General features: G+C 49.8%; 10 protein-coding genes across 10 annotated transcripts; 7 read left to right on the top strand and 3 right to left on the bottom strand.

The window, feature by feature from the left end:
- Nucleotides 1-822: 822 nt before the first annotated feature.
- On the top strand, nt 823-2,697 carry N7458_011334 (Zn(II)2Cys6 transcription factor; the record flags this gene model as incomplete). Its single annotated transcript, XM_056914716.1, has 1 exon — nt 823-2,697. One exon carries the CDS (start codon nt 823-825, stop codon nt 2,695-2,697), a length of 1,875 nt encoding a protein of 624 aa, XP_056759470.1.
- Nucleotides 2,698-2,791: 94 nt separating this feature from the next.
- On the bottom strand, nt 2,792-3,794 carry N7458_011333 (SDR family NAD(P)-dependent oxidoreductase; the record flags this gene model as incomplete). Its single annotated transcript, XM_056914715.1, has 5 exons — nt 2,792-2,981; nt 3,038-3,090; nt 3,144-3,166; nt 3,216-3,328; nt 3,385-3,794. The coding sequence occupies 5 exons, from the start codon at nt 3,792-3,794 to the stop codon at nt 2,792-2,794; spliced, it is 789 nt and encodes a 262-aa protein (XP_056759469.1).
- Nucleotides 3,795-4,529: 735 nt separating this feature from the next.
- On the top strand, nt 4,530-6,152 carry N7458_011332 (flavin-containing monooxygenase; the record flags this gene model as incomplete). Its single annotated transcript, XM_056914714.1, has 1 exon — nt 4,530-6,152. One exon carries the CDS (start codon nt 4,530-4,532, stop codon nt 6,150-6,152), a length of 1,623 nt encoding a protein of 540 aa, XP_056759468.1.
- A 301-nt stretch (nt 6,153-6,453) lies between these two features.
- On the bottom strand, nt 6,454-7,682 carry N7458_011331 (cyclase; the record flags this gene model as incomplete). The annotated part of the gene is made up of 5 exons (XM_056914713.1): nt 6,454-7,019; nt 7,074-7,181; nt 7,233-7,275; nt 7,333-7,444; nt 7,498-7,682. The coding sequence occupies 5 exons, from the start codon at nt 7,680-7,682 to the stop codon at nt 6,454-6,456; spliced, it is 1,014 nt and encodes a 337-aa protein (XP_056759467.1).
- A 585-nt stretch (nt 7,683-8,267) lies between these two features.
- On the top strand, nt 8,268-9,215 carry N7458_011330 (alpha/beta hydrolase; the record flags this gene model as incomplete). The annotated part of the gene is made up of 1 exon (XM_056914712.1): nt 8,268-9,215. The coding sequence occupies one exon, from the start codon at nt 8,268-8,270 to the stop codon at nt 9,213-9,215; it is 948 nt and encodes a 315-aa protein (XP_056759466.1).
- A 293-nt stretch (nt 9,216-9,508) lies between these two features.
- N7458_011329 (uncharacterized protein) lies at nt 9,509-10,411 on the top strand (the record flags this gene model as incomplete). The annotated part of the gene is made up of 1 exon (XM_056914711.1): nt 9,509-10,411. One exon carries the CDS (start codon nt 9,509-9,511, stop codon nt 10,409-10,411), a length of 903 nt encoding a protein of 300 aa, XP_056759465.1.
- Nucleotides 10,412-12,246: 1,835 nt separating this feature from the next.
- N7458_011328 (putative protein kinase) lies at nt 12,247-14,296 on the top strand (the record flags this gene model as incomplete). Its single annotated transcript, XM_056914710.1, has 3 exons — nt 12,247-13,052; nt 13,103-13,695; nt 13,749-14,296. 3 exons carry the CDS (start codon nt 12,247-12,249, stop codon nt 14,294-14,296), a joined length of 1,947 nt encoding a protein of 648 aa, XP_056759464.1.
- An 864-nt stretch (nt 14,297-15,160) lies between these two features.
- Nucleotides 15,161-17,147, top strand: ilv3 (dihydroxy-acid dehydratase ILV3; the record flags this gene model as incomplete). Its single annotated transcript, XM_056914709.1, has 3 exons — nt 15,161-15,228; nt 15,315-16,708; nt 16,780-17,147. The coding sequence occupies 3 exons, from the start codon at nt 15,161-15,163 to the stop codon at nt 17,145-17,147; spliced, it is 1,830 nt and encodes a 609-aa protein (XP_056759463.1).
- Nucleotides 17,148-17,456: 309 nt separating this feature from the next.
- On the bottom strand, nt 17,457-18,095 carry N7458_011326 (NAD(P)-dependent oxidoreductase; the record flags this gene model as incomplete). The annotated part of the gene is made up of 1 exon (XM_056914708.1): nt 17,457-18,095. One exon carries the CDS (start codon nt 18,093-18,095, stop codon nt 17,457-17,459), a length of 639 nt encoding a protein of 212 aa, XP_056759462.1.
- Nucleotides 18,096-20,464: 2,369 nt separating this feature from the next.
- On the top strand, nt 20,465-21,304 carry N7458_011325 (DUF899 domain-containing protein; the record flags this gene model as incomplete). Its single annotated transcript, XM_056914707.1, has 1 exon — nt 20,465-21,304. One exon carries the CDS (start codon nt 20,465-20,467, stop codon nt 21,302-21,304), a length of 840 nt encoding a protein of 279 aa, XP_056759461.1.
- Nucleotides 21,305-25,104: the final 3,800 nt, after the last annotated feature.

Below are 25,104 nucleotides of genomic sequence, written 5' to 3'. Positions count from 1 at the left end.
TTGATTTTCTGGATTTCCGGTCCCTCTTTTCATGTAACTAATGAGGTGGACAGTCACTCAATTTGCTAAAGATGCGTACATGTCTTCTCAATAGTTGCCTATCTATGTTCTGCCCGTGCCTGAATATTCTTCCACATTGCGGGTCTGGTCCACCCGGAGTAATATATATCAGCATTCTGGAATTCTAGTTGATCCTCCAGGAGACCAAAACAGTGACAGCTCCTTCGCCATATTTTCATTAATAATCAGCAAACGGGTCTTTCAAAACCTCTATCGCAATGCCCTTCTTTGTCAGCTGGGTAGAAATCGTTAGAAATTGTTAATTTCTGCTCAGTCACATAAACATGAACGGGCCAATTGTAGACAATGCGGTATACGTGTCATAGGCTTAGCAGGTTTGAAAAAGGTCAAATTAAACACTTTCCGGGGCTAGATATAGATGACTCCAGCAAGAATTCGTAGTACTGATGAGCTTATGGTAGCTACACGGTACTCTAGAACCGTGCTAATTTGTAATAACACCCTGCTGCATGTCTTTTCCAGTCAAATGGAGGCCCATAGGAGTAACCTTCAATTGTCATAATCTCCAATCCATACATTTTCAGGTCATTTTTTACATCCAATTAGGAAGGACCAGCCGTAATGAATACTTAGCACCCTACACACCATCGCCCATTGGTAGCGTGGTTCCAGGGGTCAAGCCTCACGTAGATCGGGACCGGCGGGTGCCGATGCGGGGAGGCAAATTTGAAGAAATATTTTGGTTGGACTCGCCAACATCCCGAACATCCACCAAACCCTCACTCGCGAAACTCCGTGGGGATGCCGAAAAGCTCACAAGCCACAAATGTGAAAGCCCCAAAAGCGCGCTCAAAGACATTTACGGGCTGCTGGACTTGCCGGGCCCGCAGGGTCAAATGCGACGATGAGCGGCCCCATTGTCTTCGCTGTACCCGAAGCGGTTGGCAGTGTCAGGGGTATGGTTTGCGTCTGGGATGGTCTCAAACGCCAGGAACTCGGTCGCAACGGCGGCAGATATGGTTATCTGCTCCACAATCAACGCCGGACTTGTCCTCAGTGGCTGTGACGGCTCTTTTAGCAGAGCTAGATGAATGGTCTGGGGATGGCTCGTCCCAGCAACGAGGGCCTTTCACCGTGTTCTCCACGTCAAGCCCTGGATCAGATGAGTGTATATCTGCAGATGATGGGGAGAAGAATGGCGCATATTCATCACCCTCGCATGGTACGGAGAGTGCTGGCTATGCCGTTGATCGAAGCATCTCAACCTCGGATCAGTCAACCACTAATGGTGATTTCATAACTGCGCCGTCGCCGGAACATAATATTGAGGTATCGATTTCTACAAGTGCTTTGTCCTCCATGTCCAGCGATGACAAGCGGCCCTCGCCGATGCCATCCGAGTCTCCCGGTTCAAGTGACAGTGATCGGACTGAGCTGCTCTCACTGGCCGATCGCCAGAATCCCGAGAAGCAGCATGGTCTTGATGAGAACCAAGGCAAAGATCTGATACCGATACAATCATTATCGAGGAATATCTACCCCAGGATAGCCATCAATCCTACACAACTCCCAAGACCCGAAACTGAACTCGTTCATCACTGGGTGGTCTTTCTCAGCGGCAACATGCTGCTAATTGATACACCCGATAACCCCTGCAGGACGATATTCATGCCAATGGCCCTCAAAGGGCTTGATGCAGCCCCAAATGAGTCTAATATCCATCTCTCCATATTCCATGCTATATGTGCATCCTCCGCCTTCAGCCTTTTCCACCTCCGCCGAGATCCACGATATCAATCTGTAGCCATGTACCATGACCAACTCGCTCTGCGCCATTTACGCCAGAATTTACAACGAGCCAAACGACTGGACGAACCCACATTGGCTGCTGTGCTCACTTGCATTACCGCCGAAGCAATGTCTGGGCGCAGAAGCCGGTGGAGAGCACATGTTGCTGGGGGACTTGGCCTTTTAGAAAACGAGATCCATGGAGGCTGGGTTCCAGGGCCTATAGCTTCTCGCTTGTTACAAAGCTATTTGTCTCTATCATCACTCTGCAGTCTACCCATGTCGTCGCAGCTGATGTCCTTACTGGATGGATCATCAGATTTACGGCACTATTTGGAACGATCGCATGGCATTACCGCAGCCTTGGTCCAATTTCTGGCACACATCACATTCCTCGCCGACTCATACTCTGAAATTTCGATGGAGGAGCTGGATCGTCTCGAGCTGCAGCTCTACCTCAATTTCCCATCCTCATCCACACCCGATGCCCCGGGATCAATCATCATACAACATGCACTCAATTCTTTCTACTATGCCACCATAATCTACTTCCGCCGAACACTGCGTCATGCACCACTTTGCGAGATTCAAGATCTGGTAGAGAAAGCCGTTCAAGAGTTGGAAGCCGTTGAGTCCTTAAGCAATGATAAAGGAGGCTGTGCCTACAACTGGGCCAGCTTCGTCGTCGCTGCTGAATGCGAACGTGCGGATCTCCAAGCCCGCATGCTGGCTTCATTTGACCGCAAGAGCCGCCATGGCATACAAAACATTAACATACTTGGCGAAATTGTCCGAGAGCTCTGGCAGAGACGTGCACAGGCTCCAGGGAAGGATATCCATTGGCAGGAGATTGCTAAAGAGGCAGACTTTGATATTATGCTCGTATAGATCCTGGCTACCCATGCGAGTCAATTTAACAACAGCCTTGCTGTACAGAATATACAAAATTCACATAGAACAAAATAATCTACGCATAAAATCCCTAGACGGTAAACCCTCCATCAACTACTAGCGCTGTACCACACATATAGCTGCTCATAGTAGAGGATAAGAATAGTATCGCGTCTGAAATTTCCTTCACCTGCGCTGGCCGTCCAAGAGGCGTCATCTCAAACGCGGGGTTCATCGACCCAGACTCAATTTGCTGCTTGATGATGGGGGTATCGACGAAGCTATCGATTTCTTTTAGGTTTCATCAGATGTAATAGAGAATGAAAAAGAGGCGTACCCGGGACATATAGCATTGATGCGAATTCCCTGTCGCGAGTAGGCTTTCGCGTCCTGTCTCCTTTAGCTACATATTCAGATCTAGAGTTTAGGGAACGATATCTTACCATTTTGGTCAAACCAACCACAGCTGCTATTGTTAATCCAGGGACCAAATTGAGGGAACCGAGCGGACTTACCATGTTTCGCCGCTGTGTAGTGAGGAATATCGAATGGGCCTGGAGGACCACTAACGCCAAACATCGACGAGACATTCACAATGACGCCTCGTCCTTCACGGCCACCTCGCGGCCTGCTTTCAAGTCAGATCACCGCTTCCACAATCAATCGTCAAAAGGTATCACTTACTCTTGTTGCAACATCTGCCGAATCAAAGCCCTCTGGCATAGCCACACACCAGTCTGATTGACATCAATAACCTTTTGCCACTCAGCGAGCGTCATCTTATCCGTTGGTGTGGGAGTTCCACTGATTCCAGCGCAGTTGATGCCTAATTCGATACTGTCAAAGCGCTCGATTGTCTGGCGCACTGCGTTCTCGACGGATGCTTCGTCGGCAACGTTTGCCTGGATTGTTTCTATGTTGATTTTTGGGAATTGGGCGAGGAGCTCGTCACGAGTCTTTTCAAGGAGAGCCAGGTTTAGGTCGACGAGGGCCATGGATTGGATGCCGTTTTGCGCGAAAGCTAGAGCGGTGGCTTTGCCGATTCCTGAGCCGCCGCCGGTAATGAATGCTGTTCCTTTGACTTGACACGCCATATTTGCTGGTGGTACGACCTGAACTTGTCGATCAGCGCAGGTTAATGGGATTTTTGAGTCTGGAGGTTATGGAGAAATAAAAAAGAGAGCAGCAAGATTCTGGACTAGGAACTCCTTCTCTATTAGAATCCCGAGAAGTCTATTGTTAGCAATAATCGCAACAGTGGCGGCAATATCCAGGCACTAAGGGCTCCCAAGTCACATCTAAAGCGCTCATTTTTAAAGAACCGAGTCCATTCTGTGTACCTCCCTCGGTTCCACGGACCTGACAAGCGTCGTACCTCGCATCGTTTCTTCTGTGTCGGATGCGGAGATGGAAGATTCCGAAATAAAAATCATCTTCAAACCCCCGCAATACCAGGCAGGACTTCCTTCCTTTGGATCCTTCTACGCGGTGCTGTCCATGCGTATCGCTTGTGGCGTTGCGTGGGGCCGAAGTGGGTCGATGTGGTAAACCTTCTCGCGGTTGATTTCCTTTTTCAGTTGGGACATTTACACAACGAGGATCTGCACTACTTCTATTCAATATTGTTGAGAGTGAAACCCAAATTGGAACTCACCGGCTTCGGATACCAGGTCTCCGTCTCAGATTCGACGGGTGAGGATCTTCCGTGCTGGCTGAATTGCCTTTTCACAATGGATGAAAAGGTGCTTTTTTCCAACATCCAAATCGAACACAGTTGCTAATCCGGAACTTTCTTACATTGTCAATTACCCTGATTGTGTGCGACAACGATGACTCGAATCGGCCCTCATATCGAGACCGATGCCATTGTCATCGGTGGTGGCTTCGGAGGATGCAATTCCCTCTATAAGCTACGCAATCTCGGCCTCTCTGTCAAGCTTATCGAAGCTGGTAGTGCCTTTGGAGGAGTTTGGCATTGGAACAGATACCCTGGAGCTCGTGTGGACTCGGAAACACCCGCGTATCAGTTCAATATTCCTGCCGTCTGGAAAGGGTGGAATTTCTCGGAGCGATTCCCGGGTGACGAAGAACTGCGACGATATTTTCAGCATGTGGATAACGTTCTGGATCTTAGCAAGGATGCATTCTTCAACACTATTGTGACAAAAACCGAATACGATTCTGTTGCACGCCGGTGGACTTTGCAGACCAACACGGGCTTGACGGCCACCTGCAAGTACGTCATCGCTGCGACTGGATCTTCGTACAAGAAGCATTACCCGCAATTCAAGGGCTTGGAGTCGTATAATGGGGCACTGGTGCATGCGGCTGATTATCCAAAGTCTTTGGATGTGACGGGCAAGCGCGTTGGGGTTATCGGAAATGGTGCATCTGGCCTCCAGATCGTGCAAACTTTGGCCAAAGAAGACTGCGAGCTCAATGTTTTCATCCGCACACCCTGCTTCACTATCCCCATGCATCAACGCTCTATTGCACCAGAAGAAGCTGAGATGATGAAGGGTTACTACGACGGTATCTTTGACCGCTGCTACAAATCTGCCTCTGGATTTCCCCACAACGCCCGTTATCAATCGGCTCATCAGGCTTCGCCCGAAGAGCGGAAAGAGCTCTTTGACGAGCTTTGGGCTCGCGGTGGATACAGCTTCCTCGTCTCAAACTACTATGACTTCCTGCTGGACGAGAAGACCAATGGCATTTTCTACGACTACTGGGTCCAGAAAGTGCGCAAGCGCATGACGAATACCGAAAAGATGGACCTGGTGGCTCCATTGAAACAGCATATGCTTGTGGGAACAAAGAGACCCAGTCTGGAGCAGGATTACTATGAGATGATTGATCGTCCCAACGTTATCCTCCATAACCTCAAAAAGTCGCCTATTGTCGAGTTTGATGCTTCTGGAATTGTGACCGGCGATGGGGATCTTACTCGACATCACGATCTCGACGTCGTCATTTTTGCGACTGGCTACGACGCTGTCACTGGTAGCCTTTTAGACCTCGGGATCACGGACAAGAACCAGCAGTCACTGGCTGAAAAATGGACGAACGGTGTGTTTACTCACCTGGGACTTATGGTCCCGGATACCCCCAACTTGTTCATGGTGTACGGTCCCCAGGCACCGACGTCTCTGGCAAACGGACCACCCTTCATTGAGATGGAGGTGGATTGGATTTGCAATGCCATCGAGAAGATGCAAAAGGAAGGAATCGATTCGATCGAGCCTACGCAGCAGGCGGCTGACCAATGGCGTGAGCAGGTTTTCCAAGCCAGTCAACGAACTCTGTACCCTAAGACAGATTCGTGGTATATGGGCGCAAATATTCCTGGGAAGCGACGAGAGCCTCTTATCTGGCTTGGTGGGATGCCGAGTTGGTGGAAGTGCTGCACAGAGGCGCTGGAGAACTGGGATGGATTTCATACATCGTCGTGATGGGACAATTCCTGTCACGGTCTTTCGATTTATATAGAGTTCTCGAGCTCTGCCTGTTTATATTTGTTCATTTGTTCATTATCGGGGAGTCTTGAAAGTTGCTAGATTTAAAAAAGGATTGATCTTGAAAGCTTTTCTCGTCTAGGTAAATCGTACTCATGCTTTCACAGCGTATTTCGCTATTGCTTGGCCAGAACCTTTTTTTATAGGGACTTAATCTTTTGGTTCTCCTTTGCTATCCTCAGGAATTGCAACAATCCCAGTGCGATGAATGTCAGGATGGTATCTAATGAGCTTGGCTTCAAAGAATGGCCAGCGCATTGGCTGGGCTACCCACTGCCCCTGGCACGTTCAAAGGAGCCGAAGTCAACAAAAACGTCCATTTTTGCTCAGCCTCGCACCGCTCCGCCAGTTCTTTGAGATGCCACAGCTCACCCAGCGGCAGACCAAACATACTCAGACACCATTGATGCAAGACCAGTTGAGTCAATGGTTGCTCCTTACCATCGCGCATCGGAGGCATGGCTTCTACAGCAACATTATCACTGGCCACCGCTGCGAAATGCTTGTTCCATATCCACCTGGCCATCTCTTCGGTGCCTTCCAGTCCGCATGCATGGTGAGTAGACATCGCGGTGGCTTGTTGTTCGGCGGTCATTTTGCCGATTTCCTCAGTCACCCCGAAGCGAACGATGAGAATGTCACCGGGTTGGAACTTTGTGCCTTGCCATGCGGCTACGGCCTCTATGTCGGAGGTGCTGATGCGGTGCCCGCTGAAGGGGGAGTATTGGATGTCATGGTGGTCGGCGTAGGATTTATAGTCGATTAAAACGCCGCGGCCGACGATACAACCTCGGTCGTGCCATTCTTGATAATTTCAATGTTACAATTCGTAGTATGTTCTGGAATAGGATAACTGACTGTCAAGAGTAGGGAGGTTTACGGTCGCAGTGGTTGGATTCTGTAGCCCAGCAACGGTGGGTTTCACTCCATTGTATGCCATTCCCGTAGGAATATGTAAAAAGTGGCCTGTTCATAGATTAGACCCGACCTTACAGTTATCCTCTGTGTAGAACATACATAAACTATCCCACTGGCTGCTTGCTTGAGTATTGAACTCAATCTGGACTCATTTAGCATTTAAGCATATATTGCAGTCAATCTAAGAATAGCATCATACCTCCTCGTCGAATCCATAATGCGACCCGTCCTCAACATCCTCCAACTTCATCACATTGTGAGCAAGGCTCTTGCGAAAGAAATTAGGATTCTTGATACTCCCGAGGGGCCAGCTGCGTACTTGTAAGTAGTTCGCAAATATCAGTATAATCGGATTAAAACTTACTTGAGAGAGACAGAAACTCCCCTTCGAACCTCTGCGGTTGCGGCCTTGATTACCTCTGGTGTCAATAGGTTGAGCGTCCCAAAAACGTCTTTCTGCCCATCTTTATCGAAGATACCCCATGCACAGCCCTGGGGCATGCCCTCAACCGGTGGCAGCTGATCAAATGTGGGCAATTGGTGACTCATTTTGATCGCAATATTAATTTTCAACAGAAAGAATATTATGATGTGCGGCTAAGGCTTTTACAACCTAGGGTATATGGCACCGATACTTCCGTCCATATACCGATACTTCCGTGCTTTAGAAGCAATGACATAATGTGGAGTCGTGGACTATCAGTGGATGCTGAGAATATGGACTCAATAATCACAATGGAGTTGTCTGGTATCGACTCCAGCGGGTGAGTATGGATAGGACGGGCACATCTCGCTGTCAACTACCTAAAGGGTGTTTTCCCCACACTGAGGGTGGAGCTATGGGGATATCAAACCGCGCTATCGGGGACAGGAACTAATGCGATCCGAGGGGAAGAGTAGAGTCAAATGACTCGGATCGCGGAGAGGATGATTGCGAAATAGGCGAAAGGAACAGATGAATGGGGAATAGAGCGTCGTGAACCGGGACGCTAAAAGGACAGAGCGGATGCGGAGATTTGGTTGCCAAAGCTGAGGGCGTCACGATAAATTGCGGAGTAAAAGCGCAAAGAATAGAGAAAACTGATTGCTCATGCGTGACATTCATTGAATGACATACATCCTACCGCTATTGCAATGTCTCTACAGTATCATCCCGAATTCCTCAAAGAGGCCGGCCCAGTGTTGCAACAATTAGCACAAGCCCCCAAACCACCGCTCCATGATGTTACAACCCGACGAGCCCTATTGGCAGCAATGACAAGCGAGCTGCCTCCACTGCCAGAAGACGTGGAGAGACTAGTTCATCACGTTGCAACATCCGATGGTCACCAAGTGATGGTATATCATTTCCGCAAGCGCAGTGCTGCTCGTGACGACGAAAAGCCAGCCATCGTGCACATCCACGGTGGAGGATACATCTCCTTGACGGCCGAACAGTGCTCAGTCCCACATATTGCCTCCGTCGCACGCACAGGAGTCCAGATCTTGACGATCGATTACCGACTAGCACCCGAACATCCATACCCACTTCCCTTGAACGACTGCTGGGCTGCGCTTCGATGGGTGTATGATAATGCAGCTTCGCTATCCATCGATCCTGCTCGTATTGCGCTGATGGGCGAAAGTGCAGGAGGAGGATTGGTTGCGGCGTTGACGCTTAAAGCTCGCGATGCGGCTCTATCTCCTCCAATTGCGAAGCAGATCTTGATCTACCCCATGCTGGACGACCGGACAATTACCAATAATGCCGGGGACCTGGCGTTTTGGACGGAGATTGACAATATCACTGGTTGGACGGCATATCTTGGTCCCGATGCAGGAACGGACAAGATTGAGGCGTATGCTGCACCGGCGCGGGTAGAGAGCGTGGTGGGACTTCCTCCATTGTATCTAGATTGTCCACAGCTGGATATTTTTGTGTATGAGGGACTGGAATATGTGCGCAGATTTGTGGCGGCAGATATTCCCACTGAATGCCATATTTATCCTGGTCTTCCACATGGATTTGAGGCATTTGCGCCGTTGGCTGGTGTGACACAGCAGGCTATTGCCAATCGGGATAGGGCTATGACCAGCTTTTGAAATGAGACTAGGGGTGCAGGTGCAGAAATTGGGAGGACAAGATGGAATTGGAATATTATATAAATGAATGATCAAGTAATTGCATATAAAAGTAAGCGATAATTAGACCACATCTGTAATCGATTCTCCTTGCTCTCGGCTAGAGACGTGAACACTAGTGCGATGTAAAAGACGGAAAACGGATAGACCGAGCTCCGTGCGGGCCTAGACAGGATGAAATCGCATATAAGACCGGCCTTAGCCTCTCACATATACCAGAAACTGATCGATTAAGCCTCCACGCCTCGCCCAAAATGACAACCATCCCCAGACCCGACAGCTCAACCGTCCACAATCTCCTCAACAACCGCGTCGCCATCGTGACCGGCGCAGCTCGCGGGATTGGCTTTGCAACTGCATCGCTTCTCGCTCGACATGGTGCCCGCGTGGTCCTGGTAGACTTGCACGAGGATGCCCTGAAGACAGCGTGTGCGACGGTCGGCCATGGAGCCACATATCAGACCTGCGATGTGAGCGATTGGAATCAGCAGGTAGCATTGTTCGATCATGTCACGAAGACTATCGGCGCAGTGCATCTGCTGGTCTGTAATGCTGCTATCAACCCCGAGATTGTACTGTTACAAACTTCCAACGGCGAACAGCGGGATCAGATGGCCTCGCAGGTTCGCTATAATTACCTCGCCGATGAGGTAGATGCCCACGTTCAGGGCAGCACTCGTCTGGAGCGACCTTCAACCCAGCTGTTCGATGTGAATGTGAACTCTGTGGTTTTCGGCCTGAAACTGGGCATTCATCATATGAAGCAGCACGGCGGAGGCCGAATTGTTGTTGTTGGATCTGCGGGCTCTTACGTGCCTGTCTCTTCGCAGCCGCTTTATACCGCGACTAAACATGCAGTCCTCGGTCTTGCCCGTAGTACTGCGCAGATTAGTGAAGTTGTCGAGGCGGGTGTGTCTATTTCGTGGATTGCCCCGTGGTTGACGTTGACTCCGATGGTCGAGGGTCTCCAGGCGACGACACACCCGGATACCCTGAAAAGCTCGCCCGAGGATGCGGCATGGGCGATTATTGTTGCTGCGACGGCGGAACAGGGTAATGGTAAAGGGTATTGGATTCAAGGGCAGGGAATTAGTGAAGTGGAGGGTGCGTATGGGGAGTTGGCGGGGCGGTTGATTGTACCGGAGAATCGGTTTTAGGGATGGAAGGCTGGATGGAGGTAGGCACTGATCTTAGCTTAGTATGTGCGATTCGATGGAGATTACATGAATCTGCAGGTACTTCAAATAAGCAATTGCTATTCTCGTGGAAAGATGGAATCTTACTTTGTCTGCCGAGTAATTTATTTAATTGCATATTGGCTGGGCCATTACGATGTAGGGTGAATGTAAGGCATGAATAAATCGATCTACAGTGGCAGTACCCAGGGACCAAGAAAACAAGGCCATCTACATATGCCTCGATTTTATATTTTTAATGGATCTTCGTGAAGGTCTTTTGAACCCTCTTTCTAGATATCCCCGGCATCTCTGTTCAACTTGCCTTTTAATGTATAGCTGATGAGATGGTTTTGAACCTTTTCGGGGGTTGCAAACTTATGGAACACCACTGCAGAACTAGTCACTGTAAACAGCAAGGAAACGATCCTAGACCAATGCTCAACGGATAATATCCCCGTACCTAATATCCTTTCATGTTCTTCGCCAAGCCAGGTAAAAGGCCAATTATTGGACGCTCATGGGGTTCGAGCATGAACCTCCCAGCCACCTTGATTCTTGAAGTATCCTCGAGGAGCCAATAATGGCCCCCCAATTTAGTGATCCAGTCTAACCCCTACGTAACGTTATGGACACGCTCCATTGTCCTGCGACCGAGTACATGTCATGATTGGCCCGATGGACTCGGTAAATCCCGCAGTGAAGGAACCGGTTCGTATAGCTAAGCTCTGGGGGGTGGATATCTTTGTGATCCTGTTTGATGTCATTATTATTGTCCGAGGTAGTGGATTATTGCTCTCCCGGTACAAAAAAGGGTAAGTCAAATTGAGTTTCTCTGTCGGATCCCTCGTACTGCGTAGAATGCATCTTGTGTGCCACTGACGAGGCTCGAATTCCTTGGCGCACTTCTCGTCGTCAGCTTTTCAACATTCTCGGCATCGTGGCGCATCGAAGCTGGCCCCTGCGTCTGCAGCCGGGCAGAGTGGAACTGGAACGGGGGCCCTCCGCAAAAAAAAAAAAGGCCCATCTTTCATCTCGGGCCTTGGCCCAGGTGGCTGGTGACTGATGACTGCAGCTGATTCCCGAGAATGGAAAGATGTGAGCTCATATGGAGCTTGGCCATTGGGGGAGGCCCGGGTTGCCTTTTTTGAGCGTATAAATAGATTGGAAGTATAATCATTGGGAGGGGAGTTTGTATGAGGGCGGGTTCCTTCGGGGTTCACAAGAATTGGAAGCCGGACCGGAGGGTGTTGGGGCTGGGAGAGAAAGGAATGAAGCATAAGCATAAGCGAGGGATGGAGGAGATGGAAATGGAAAATGAACCTAAGAATAGTCGTGATTGATAGATGTCGACTATCCTCTGAGAATACCCTGGCGAGTACATCCTTACACTGTTCGGAGTATACAGACTCCTCTGACTGTGCTTCCGAATGCGGGGAAAGGCAGCCGTCAGCTGACCTGCCGGTTTTCCTTGCGATCGTCATCGTTCAATTTGGGCCCGGCCGCGTTTTCCCTCGTGGAAGAGCGCTCAATTCCAGGGGACTTCCAGGGGACTCGTCGTGCAGTCTGCCAATTTCTTCATCCTGCTTCTCTTTCATCTTCCTTCTTCTAAACTACATGCCCGCCTCAAGACGTTAGACCCGTTGACCCTCAACGGGTCCTGCTCCCCACGCTAAGGCCCTTTAGGTCTGGAGGCTGAGACACCTTATCTACGGTTCCCTCGCTACAGCCTCGATCATTCGTCCTTGTCTGTTTTTCTCTCTCTCTCTCTCTTTACTCTCCGTAGGACCTTTTGCCGTTTTCGCACCCTCACGTCCATGGGGACCCCCGAGTCCGGACCGACCGCGAGGTCAGGCCTGGCTATTATTTGCCCGCAAACCCTGCCGGACTCGCACGAGGCCGTTTCCAGCAACCATGGACCCGACGATCCTCAGCATCCACAAGAGTCGGCGGCTTCTGCTGCTGCCGCGCTTTCTGTGACTCCCACGGCCCCAATAGACGTGCCTTCCATACCAGGCCTGCCCTCGCTGCAGATTCGTACCGACTTACCCAACATTCGTCCCACCAGCTCGCATCGCGACTCCGATCCCTTGGCTTCGATCAGTTTGTCCTCTGGCAGCCTCCCGCAACGCACGCCGAGTCTGCGCGCGCTTGTCGCGCCCGCACTATCCAGTGCCGGCTCTTTGTCTCCGGCCTCGATCATGTCGTCGCCCCAGCTGAACGCCATGGGCGATATTACCCCGTTGCCGTCGCCTCTCGGCGGGGCAGTACCGTGGCGGCGCGGCGATTTACCGTCCTTATCTCGCACCTCCTCCACCGCGTCACGGAGCAATTCGAGCTTGCGACTGAGTGACTCATCGCAGATGCTAGGTCCTCCCGTGATCACTTCGCGGTCCCGGAACAACAAATCTTATAATGGATTGGATAACCCGGCGCAAGAATCACCGAGTCGCGTTCGTCGCGACTCGCACACGAAACACCATTCCCGCAACCGCAGTCTCAGTGACTATGCGCCTCCGGGTCGCATGTCCATACCGCGCCCGGTTGCTGTCTCAGGTGCCGGTCCAAGCATTGCGCCTTCGTCGAGCACCGATTCGAAATCGACGGGCCTGCATCGCGAACAGTATTTAGCGGTTCATCGCGGTATCGCCTTGCCAAACGTCCGCCCCCCAGTCCTCCCCGCAGCAGTGGAAGCGGGTATGGTGATAGCGACACGGAGCTGGTCATTCACCACCCTACACCCCTCTCCAAGTCGGAGGAAATATACTCGGTCAAGTCGATTCGCACTCAACAAGCCCGGTTGTACCGCAAGATCCGAGTTCTGGGCCAAGGCACGTTCAGTCAGGTCAATCTCGCTGCGCGAGTAGAGCAATTGCCTGAAGCTCCTCTCTCGCCGGATACCGATGGCGCTGGCGATATTATGCCCATCCCGACAAGTCAGAAGTTGGTCGCGGTGAAGATCATCGAGCATGGTCCTGCTGGGGGAGCCGATGAGGAGCGTCTAGAGATTTCCTTGAAGCGCGAAGTTGAGATTTTGAAATCGGTGAACCATCCTTCGTTGGTCCAGCTGAAGGCATTTGGAAGCGATGAGAAGCGTGCTCTGCTGGTACTGGATTATTGTCCTGGGGGGGATTTATTTGAATTCGCAACTTCGGGCCAACGGCCCATGTCACCGGGTCTGATTCGTCGCGTCTTTGGCGAGTTGGTCGATGCAGTCCGTTATTTGCATTCTCACTATATCGTTCATCGGGATATCAAATTGGAGAGTGAGTCTTATGACCCGACTTTTACGTCATCGCTCTGCTAACAATTTGCCTAGACGTCTTGTTGACCATGCCGATTCCCGCTATTGAGTCCGTGACGGACTGGCGCACATATGACCGTGCCGTGGTTACTCTCAGTGACCTCGGACTGTCTCGACGTATTCCCGAGCCACCAGAAAGTCCGCTCTTGCAGACTCGCTGCGGCAGTGAAGACTATGCGGCTCCAGAAATTTTGATGGCCCAGTCCTACGACGGCCGTGCCACTGATGCATGGGCTCTGGGTGTGCTGCTCTATGCCATCATGGAGAACCGTCTGCCATTCGATGTCCTCCCTGGTACTCGAGGCGATCCGGCGAAACTCCGCGCACGTACTCCTCATCGGATCGCGCGTTGCGAGTGGAGTTGGTACCGATATGCCAATGAGGACGAGGAGTGGGACCCCGAGAAGGGCGAAGGCCTGGATGGTGCTCAGCTCTGCGTGGGAGGTCTACTTAAGCGCAACACCAAGCGCAAAACGCTGGATGAGATTGCCGTCATTCCGTGGGTGCACGATGCCATCGATGTCCCTGCTGGGCTGAAACGAAGTGATAAAGAGGTGCCATAGAGCCGGCCTTCTTGACGTCTTTGACTTTTGCTTTGTTTCTGTTCTTCATATTATTCCCTCTATTATTTCCTCTCCTTTCTTTGCTTTTCTTTTCTCTTCTCCTTCTTACCTTTTGTTTCAACACCAACCTTTTTTTCCACCGTGCATATATTTCCCATTCGCTTTACTCTCTTCTTCTTCTCTTTGGCCTTTTTTTTGGTTCCATTCTGTTTTACGAGGCATTTGATTTGGACATGACCACCGAGGTCGATTGGGATTTGGGATTTTCTTTATATTGTTACTATTATGCCTGTGGCTAGACCAGCTGTTATACCCATATTACTACATAAACGCACACCTTGCCATTCAAGGTAGAGTTCAGAAAGATAAATGTGAAACGAAGGACTTTCTGTACAGCAACATAAGGAGCATCGCTGTAGATGAAACTCAATTGCTTCGACTGGTCCACCATGACTCATGCGTGGAGCCTCAAACCTAAGGGTAGATCGGTGATTGTTCCGAGCATCAGCCTTCGATCAGTGCCTATCGTGGGTCTATGACTAGAGTTATACATGTAACTAATGACAACATAGTAATTATTCACTAACTATGTACCTACATTGTTAGTTAACTAACTAGTTAGTTATTGCACTTGTCTGACTCAGTCTATCTCGATGACAATTCCAGGCCCGAGATTGGATGGACCAGCCACTAGTGAAGGTGGACCCGGGGAGAAGCGCACCAACTCCGACTTCCCTGAGCTTCCGCCCATTTTTGCTTTCCTGACCCCGGCATTTCCTCCCCCACCGAACTTCTTCGTCTCTCTACATCATTGTCGTGGTTCCTCGGGTTGCTTCTTTCCTCCTCAACCCCTCCTCCATCACAATGCTGCCTCGAACTCGGGCGCGTGTGCCCGCTGCTCTGCGGAGCTTGTCCCGGTCCACTGCCACTGTGTATGTTCCCCAAGACCTCCAGCTCGGTTGCAATTGCTTGCGTAGCTGTGTTCTCCTAGCTAACCGGTCTCACTACCCTTCCATAGCCGGACTCTCTCAACTACCCTCCCCCGCTTCCAGAATGAGGACAAGGCCCTGAACAAGGTCTCGCGCACCATCACCCAGCCCAAGTCGCAGGGTGCCTCGCAGGCCATGCTGTACGCTGTCGGCCTCAAGGAGGAGGACATGAACAAGGCCCAGGTCGGCATTTCGTCCGTCTGGTTCAATGGCAACCCTTGCAACATGCACTTGCTGGACCTGAACAACAAGGTGCGCCAGGGTGTCCAGGACCAGGGCCTCATTGGATTCCAGTTCAACACCGTCGGTGTCAGTGACGGCATCAGTATGGGTACTCCCGGAATGCGCTTCTCCCTGCAGAGTCGTGATCTGATTGCCGACTCTGTCGAGACGGTCATGGGGGGTCAGTGGTACGATGCCAATATTAGTATTCCTGGCTGTGACAAGAACATGCCCGGTGTTCTGATTGCCATGGGTCGTGTCAACCGTCCCAGTTTGATGGTCTACGGTGGTACCATTAAGCCCGGGTGCGCCGTGACTCAGAACAACGCCGATATCGATATTGTTTCAGCTTTCCAGGCTTATGGCCAGTTCATCGCCAAGGAGATCACCGAGCCCCAGCGTTTCGACGTGATTCGTCACGCTTGCCCCGGTGAGGGTGCCTGCGGTGGTATGTACACTGCCAACACTATGGCTACTGCCATCGAGACCATGGGTATGACCCTGCCCGGCTCTTCCTCCAACCCGGCCAACTCTCAGGCCAAGTATTTGGAGTGCCTGGCCGCTGGTGGTGCCATCAAGAAGCTGCTTGCTGAGGACATCCGTCCCCGTGATATCCTGACTCGCCAGGCCTTTGAGAACGCCATGGTCGTGGTCAACATCACTGGTGGATCTACCAATGCTGTTCTGCACTTGATCGCCATCGCCGACTCCGTCGGTATCAAGCTCACCATCGACGACTTCCAGGCCGTCTCCGACCGCATCCCCTTCCTGGCTGATCTCAAGCCCTCTGGCAAGTACGTCATGGCCGACCTCTTCGCCATCGGTGGTACCCCTGCTCTGCTGAAGATGCTCCTCAAGGAGGGTCTCATTGACGGTTCCGGAATGACCGTCACCGGTGAGACTCTCGCCAAGAACTTGGAAAAGGTTCCTGGTTTCCCGGAGGACCAGAAGATCATCCGTCCCCTCTCCAATCCTATCAAGTCTACCGGCCACATTCAGATCTTGCGTGGTTCTCTTGCTCCGGGTGGTAGTGTTGGTAAGATCACCGGTAAGGAGGGCACCAAATTCACTGGCAAGGCCCGTGTGTTTGATACCGAGGACGACTTCATCGCTGCGCTAGAACGCAACGAGATTAAGAAGGAGGAGAAGACTGTCGTTGTTATCCGCTACTGCGGTCCTAAGGGTGGTCCCGGCATGCCTGGTAAGAACCAGAACCCGCTTCCCGCTTTTGCTTTTGCTTTTCCTCATCACTAACCCCCTCTCTCCTCTTAGAAATGCTCAAGCCCTCCTCCGCCCTGATGGGCTACGGTCTCGGCTCCTCCTGTGCTCTGATCACCGATGGCCGCTTCTCCGGCGGTTCCCACGGTTTCCTGATCGGCCACATCGTCCCCGAAGCCGCCGTCGGCGGCCCCATTGGTCTCGTCAACGACGGTGACGTGATCACCATCGACGCTGACCAGCGCGTGCTTGACCTGGACGTGCCCGAGTCCGAGCTCGCAGAGCGTCGTAAGGACTGGGAGGCCCGCAAGGCTGCGGGTAAGCTTCCCGAGACTGGTCTGACCATGCGTGGTACCCTGGGCAAGTATGCTCGCAATGTCAAGGATGCCAGCCAAGGTTGTATTACTGATGCTGTAGAGTAAACTCGTTCTCGAAGTGTTCTTTTTTTCTGGGTTGTCCGGGTGGTGATTGGTTCTGCCCGTGCATAAAAGCGATGTAACTATTTGGCTGGGCTTAGTTATGGGTGTGCTATATAATTTCATTTCAATACGAATTGTACTTGTTCATGATTGAGTTGATCAATCTGCACCTTCGATATCATTCCACAATGCTTAGCATTCCTGTTGATCTAGGGCTACTCAAATCAGCCACGCCCTACCTAAATCCGTCAACCATATCTAACCCTCTGTAATGTAGAGAGGCCCATACTTTGATGCCCCATCAGTTCGTTATCACAGGGGTGCTGCGATCCCAAGTGCTCTTCTTAACAGCATCCACCAGACACGCCGCCACACTGGCCCTCGAGATCCCCCCCAAGCCCGCGAAAACACCGAGTCCTTTCCCGTCGTCGCCCAAGAACTGAACGGGCGCTTTTCCCCCAGAGTCAGTCTCGCGGCCCTGAACAACACGAATTTCACTCCGCTCTTCTTCAGTGTCATATCGACTTGATTATGGTCCTCAAACAAATGCTTAAAGCTCGTTCTGGAAATTGCGAATCTCATAATCGCATTGATATTCGGGAACGAAGACCCAACTCCAAATGAAGACAATGTGGCAATTTTGGAAACGCCATGCCTTTTCATAGCAGCGAGGAGGTTTTCGTGCGCATTCGTCATGACTCGGGTCCCCTTTACTTGCGGGGATCCAAGCGTGACGATCACGGCGGTTGGGATATCGCTTTGGACTGCGTTGAAAGCGCTTTCAATGTTCGAAGGCTCTAGTGGTGTGCCCTTCACGATGGTTAAGCCTTCCTTAGCTGGAAGTGCGGAGGGATCCCGAATCCAGGCTGTAACCTTGTGGCCGCGCTGCAAGGCCTCATCGATGACAAGACGACCAGTCTGTCCATTTCCACCAATAACAAGGACACGCATATTGAAGATGCTGTTGCGCTGTGGTAGGATGCTGACTTTGCTCCCAACTATAGGGTCGTGGTTTGATTTAGGCCGTGGTGCGATGCTTTAGTGACTTTAACTTTGAAATGAATAGACAATGAACTAGATACTCTGGAACGACATATAACCAAGGAACTCCCGTCAAATATATATAGCTATGTTATAAACTCTGTAGAGGGTGTTCGGGCTGATTCAACGTCAGGACTTGCTACAATAACCTTGGAAGGTCCTAGGCATATTACAAAGCCTCGATAGTTAGTTCTTGCTCAGCTACCAGAAGTAAACGACGCGTACGCTGTTGCCTTATCAATTATACCTGTTGCGGCCATCTCTGTAGCCCGAAGTCCCTGAAGTCGATCGGGCATCGCTGAAAGCGATGTCCGTAGAATTATAAATCTGGTTGCTTATAAAGCGGGAACATTACGTTCACACCCTGGCGCCTAATAGAGCCCGCATCCCACGGGTGCAGACAATTCCTCCCCCCCCCCCCCCCCCCTCCCCGTGCACAACCAGTTCGGGGGAGATTATTTTCCTCCACACAAAAACAATCTTCGAAAGTGCAAATTCATTGGCCTCTTCGTCCGTTGCATCATAAAATTTGTGTCGAAACATAGAGCGGTAACTTACCGCTAGAACAGGGTTGTCGTCACACCGTGTACCTTAGTCATCTGGGGGCATTCGAACCTTCCCATATCTATGCCCTTAGGAAACTGGTGACGCGCGCTGCGCACTCTGTGGCCCTGAAACGATGAAAACGAAGGGCAGGGATGAGAAAGGCAGGAAAAAGGGAGGTTGTTTTGAGTTAACTAACTAGCTAACTAGTGGCATCCAGTTGACATAACTAGGCGGCGGGGAGGAGAGGTAAACTTGGTATTCTTCCTTGACTTGGCCTTATTTTCATATGTAGCTTCGATTATCTCTAATTTTAAATCTTTATCCTCCGTCGAGAAAGTCCGCCGGTCTTCTAGATCCTAATTCGGCCCGGGTCTACTGGCCTGCGCCCCTGCGGAGTGCTGTGATTCCGAGAGCTCCTATACGCTTTAAGGTCAATGCACGCCGAGTAACTATCGCTTATAATTTACCTCCTAGATCTAATACGAGTAGTAGATTATATTAGTGTTGTATAGTACCTTCTAGAAAAAGTCTTGGCTCGGTAGTCCTCGATGCTTGTCTCGCTTAGGACTTTATCTACTTATCTACTATACTCTATATATTCGCGGTTAAAAAGATCTCAAGTCGATCCGATTTATTCATTTACCGTTTCTAAATTAGCATAGACTAATAATATTAGTATAATATGATTAGGTCTATAATTCTCGTAGCAAACTATATTAGCGACGTCGATACTCGTGGTTTATCACCCGACCGTCGTTCTAGAACTAGCGTATAGGAATCGAGGGTCCTAGGGCCGTTACGCCCGAAGTTAGCTTGTAATATAAATACTTACTTTGTAGAAGGGTCTTACTGGTAAAGAATGCTTTAGAGGCAAGATTGATGGCGGGGTTTCTAATAGAAGTCGCATAACTGCTGCGTACCTTAGTCAAAAGGTTTGGCTATACTCCGGAGAAGTGGTCTACGATACCTAATAGACAAGATTCTACCGAGTTCATCGTGTACTGGAGTCGTTAATCTATTCGGTACATAACTACATCTATACAGAGAGGGTCCTGCCAATTTCACGGCTCTACTTTTCTTCGTAGTTAACTAACCTAACCTAGTTAAGTTAGTTCACTTAGTTATTGAGCACTTAGTCCAGTCCACATTCAGTCAATACCCAAAGAAGCACTTTGCCCCACAACACTGTATATATTTTGTGAATTACTTTTTGATGACCCTCATTTTTCATAATGACCCTGAAGTGGTGCCGTTATTAGATTGCTGACAAATAGGAGATGAAGCTGCAAGAGACCACATGACGACCTCATAATTTGTGATTACTGATCACAAAGCAGCCCTCGCCAAATGGTAGCTCAGGGTTCGTATATAGAGTTTCAAATACGAGCATGAGAACTTGGGAGCCAAGTCATCTGACAGCGCGTCACTATCGCGTCAGCTATTATGCGATGAGCGAAGGACGCGTTGGCTCGCATACACGAATGTCCTAGGATGACCTCAACACAAAATGTTGCGCCGACTCCGCAGGTCAATTATTCGTCGAATCTGAGGACGCATGGGATATGGCTGAACTTTGGTCATAGAGTATGAAAGAAAATGAAAAAGATAAAAAGCCCGCGAATGCCCTTCCAACCGCTGAATTCTATCACCAAGCCAAATCCTCATCGACCAGACAAAATTCCCAACCAAATTCAATCTTCAAGATTTCAATACTTGATTCAACATTCTACACAATGGCCGCCGTTCAAGTACGAAAACCCCCTTCCTTACCATTACCATCCCTCTATAAACTGTCTCACCGTGTGACACAGGTCGTCTCTCCTGCCGAATATCGCGCAGCGCGCCTGAGTCTACTGGAGAAAGAAAAGGAAGCTACGCGTGTCCGGGATACCCTCGCTGCCGAGCGACGCAAGCTTCCAATCGTCGAAGTGACTAATCCTTACACCTTCACCGTCATCTGCCCAAAGGATGGCGAAAAGAAGAACCTCAGTCTTTCTGACCTGTTCTTCGGCCGCCGCCAGCTGATCATCTATCACTTTATGTTCGACCCCTCTTGGGAAGCGGGCTGTCCTAGCTGCTCCGTGATGGGCGACTCATTCCCTGCTCTGGAACACCTCCACTCGCGCTCCACCAGCATCGTCGCCGTGTCGCGCGCCCCGATCGAGAAGATCGAGGCGTACAAGAAGCGTATGGGTTGGACGTTCCCCTGGGTGTCGTCCTATGACAGTGACTTTAACTTCGACATGCATGTGACGCAGGACGAGGCCGTCCGCGCGGTTGAGTATAACTTCAAGAGCAAGGACGAGCTGCTCAAGGTTGCGCAAAACTACTTCACCGAGGGAGAACAACCAGGAAATACCGTCTTCTACAGGGGTGACGGCAAAATTGGTGAGGAGGGAAAGATTTACCACACGTACTCGACCTACGCGCGTGGTGGGGAGCATTTGATCAACACCTTTGGCTGGTTGGACTTGACACCCCTCGGCAGGCAGGATGGAGAAAGTGGACATCCTGGTCTCGGGTTTCGGCGCAAGGATGAGTATACTCAGGATGACCTGAAAGGGCTGCACTAGGTATGGTTAGTCCATCGGTCAGGTCAGGCGAGAATAGCGATGTGGATTCAGAAAAGTTCTTGACTGGTTTTAGTCTAAACACACTCCTTTAAGTGTATGCATACACCTATTATACATACTTCACTTGAATTTCAATGCTTGCGCGTAAGATGCTTTTGTCCATGTCTCCTGTTCCAGATACAACCAGAACCAACTAGAGCATGTCGATTCCCATGAATGGAAATCTATGAGAAATAGCTTAGTCTTTCTGGTCCATTTAACCCAAGCTACACGTTGAGAAAGACAACTCTCTAGGGTTTGATGATCAACCAAACCAAAAAGGAGAGGCTGAAATGGATGCCATTCAATCTCAAATGAGCCTTGAATTGGAAGCTCATCCGAGGCTCCCTCGGCTATAACAAATTTCAGCACCTACAATCTAACGAAAGTCGAGTGACACTGTCGTTCGCGTGGCCATTCAGTCAACGAAATTGCAATGACTTCCCCAACACTCTCTATGATAAAACAATCCCAACGATGTAGGGCCAGGACATTCGGACATTAGGACCCAGACGGATCCTGAACCGGCCAGGCCTGAAAACCCTCAACTAGTCGCCATGCAAGCATCTGGACACCAGTACGCTTATGGACCAGCAATCCGATAGGTGAAAGAAATAGCATCTACATGAAGCATCTTCAGATTCTTTAGCTAATAACTAAGCTGGACGGGAGGAATGCGAATACGACTGATGGGTCGCGTCTGTCGCGTCGGGAAGGATAATATATGAACCTGCATTCTCAAACCTGTGCGACCTTTAATCGGCTTTATATATTTCATCACCACTTGGTTTTCATTATCCTGCCTGTGAAGCTCTACCGAATCTTGATATTAATTTAGATTTCACGTTTTGATAGCCTCTATATCAGCGTAACTAGCCGTTAAAAATATGCCGCTCAGTAACATAGACCTGACAGGGCTAAAGGATCTGCTGCATGGTCGTACATGGTCGACGTTGTTGTTCAATACACGATTTAGCCGGTGTGACAAGTAAACGGACAACACTAGTCGCTTCCGGTGGAGGAAGGAGAGTCTTCCCCCCGTGAAGCTGTGCCGCTCCCCCTAATGGCCTCGAACAGCAAATTCAGAGTGCCACCCCACATTGGTTGCGCTAGGTAATTGTACAAGAAATATTGAGTTATATGCCACATATCTGCGTTTTTAACATTGTTGACATGTTGTATATTGAAGGTATTATCCCTACGCCCGATTTTGCTGTGTGCGCGTTGCAGGAAGTGTCCTCAAGTTTGGCCTGCAGGAGTAGTTGTATTCGCATGTATTTATATATCCTTCGTCAGCTGTTTTGCGACGTCATGAACGGCGAATTTCTTTTCTCGGCATAACATGATTATCTGCTCTAAGAATAAAAAGCCTAAAGTTGAGTTACACTACCACCACGGTTGTATACCACATTTCTGCCAGGCAAAACGACATTTCTCTCCCGTCGTTGTGTTTTTGCAGGCCGGCAGCACCTTCTTATCGCCGTTAAGCTCTCCTTCTACCATCTTGAACTTCGATAGCTATCTAGTAATAGAATTGCCGCTCAGATATTGTCTCTTTCTCTTGCTAACACAATCTTTTGTCGTGCATTCTCGCGGCTCTTTGACAAACAGGCGCGGATCGAGTGGAGTGCGGTCTGCAGACCTCTCAACACGCCACTGTTCATGGAAGTCTTCCAACTGGAGAGAGGTTCCGTAACTCAGTGGCTCAGAGAATTTTGTGGATGCACGGAATCCCCATTGAATTAGAGCATATGTGTGTGCTTGGGTCCAGAGTGAAACGGACATTATCATCGTTTGTTTTTGCTGGTGTTCTGCCTGCAGTTTCCGCAGATGTTGTACAATTTCGTCGGTCTTAAACAGCGTATGGTGGGAAACACGTTCAAGAACAAGTCGAAACACTGGGCTGAGCAGTTTATTTGGTCGTCAAGCCGCTTGCCTTGCTAATTCAGCTCGATATTCCTCCCGTTGGCGGCGAAGAATGACTGAAATATAGTAGAGAACCTTGTCTAGATCCCCAACAGAGCTTCGAATGGCATCTTTGACTACAAGATGGGTACACTCTGCGAGAGAGGTGACTGTGTTACCGAAATGAACGACATGATTCGTCCACGCAGTGACAATCATCGTGCCGTACTTCACGAGCCATGTGTCTCGGATATAGTTGCGAATCCTGGAGTATCGAGCTGACCATTTTATCTGAAATGTATCCCATTATTTTTGGGGTTCAGGGATAGTTTTACCGTATAGTATATGCCTGATGTGAGGCAGCGGTTCCTCTCAAGATTCTCTGACTTTTGTACGAATGTCTTTAGCAGATAGACTTCGATCGTTCATGGCCAAGTCTTTCGTGAAACATACCAGGCACAGATAAGGTGGTTTGTCTGTGGGTATATTGTTTTCCGGGCTTCAAGAAGCGCAGCTTCGCAGTCGGAGATGATCGTTGTGGGATATCTGATTTCTAAGTCCGTACACAGGCCTTGAAGCCTCTCCAGTACCCACTCAATGCTCTCATTATTTCAGTATCAAGGAATCAAATTCCCACAAAGGAGGACGTATTGATTACTGTCACATCAATAATATTGAAAAGTGGTATATCAAGTCGACTCATCCTGTATGTCCAGTCCACCTGCGAATTTAAAGTTGGACCGGAGAATCTCCAATGAACCTCGTTCAAAAACTAGTAAACGAGCAAAGCTTCCGTCCCCGTAAATGTGGAAACGATACCGATAGTCAGGATAGTCTCTAAGTCTCGTCAATAAAGCCTGCGTAGAGCTCAGTCCTTCCAACCGGCGGACTCTCTTGTCAGCCTGGATATTCAGTCCATCTCATTTGATCACTGGGAGACCAGTCTTCACGAAGCGTCATAAATTGCGGTAAGGAGTAAGCCCTCTAGGGTCTCCATCTCAACAATTTCTGTAATCCCACGGCTTCGACAGATCTTTCGTAAAGTTGGAATGGCTCTAGCATCTAGTGCCGCCTCATGGTTGTGAGTGCCATTGGTAGTTATGAGATCCCACTAGCCTGGTGTGTTAGTAAAGCGACGAAGAAGCCACTGAGCGGACAATCGAATCGTTGAAGAGTGGAACGATCTCTTTTAAGGCTATTGTGATTTAGCAAATCCACCACCCCCCACTCGGATAGGTATGCTTGATATTTGTGTCTCCTAGTTGCAAGAAAATTTTACTTTGTTGGGTTTCAACTTTTCTTTGTCTGCATAGAATCGCCCGCGTATTGAGACGGCATACCCTCGCGGTCCACACCATTCAAGATTCATCTTCTCAAAGAGAGAATCAATGCCGTAGATAAACTCCGGGTGCGTAAACGTCCTTGTGTCAGGGGGCCGACTCAATGAGTCTTTAAACTCTCTAATTCTCTGAATGGTGAAACTAAACGGCTTTTCACAAAGCACCTCCAAGGTATCATCATCATTGGTTAAACTTCTGTCTGATATAAAGCCATCCTTACTCTGTGGCTCAAGCTTTGGCGTCTCTGGTATGGGTATCACAGCTGGGGATGCTAGGGGTGATAGTGGAAGGGGGGCAGTTGCAGTCATGAATGTCTGCTCGGTTGACCTACTAGCTGAACCGGCTGCAGACATTGTAGCGCTGCAGAATGATCTAGAATAACTTTCAATTTCGCAGCCCTGACCGAATATGATACAATCTCGTCATTTGAAAGATTATCGCGTCTTATTCGCAAGTCCTCTACGTTTGTTTCATCTACTCTCAAAGAGGGCCTCGGACCAAAAGTCGTCATAGCAG

This window comes from Penicillium daleae (genome assembly GCF_028827525.1).
Source record: "Penicillium daleae strain IBT 16125 chromosome Unknown utg000009l_segment0_segment0, whole genome shotgun sequence".
NCBI classification, from domain to species: Eukaryota; Fungi; Ascomycota; class Eurotiomycetes; order Eurotiales; family Aspergillaceae; genus Penicillium; species Penicillium daleae.
This window is presented reverse-complemented; position numbering and strand designations above follow the sequence as displayed.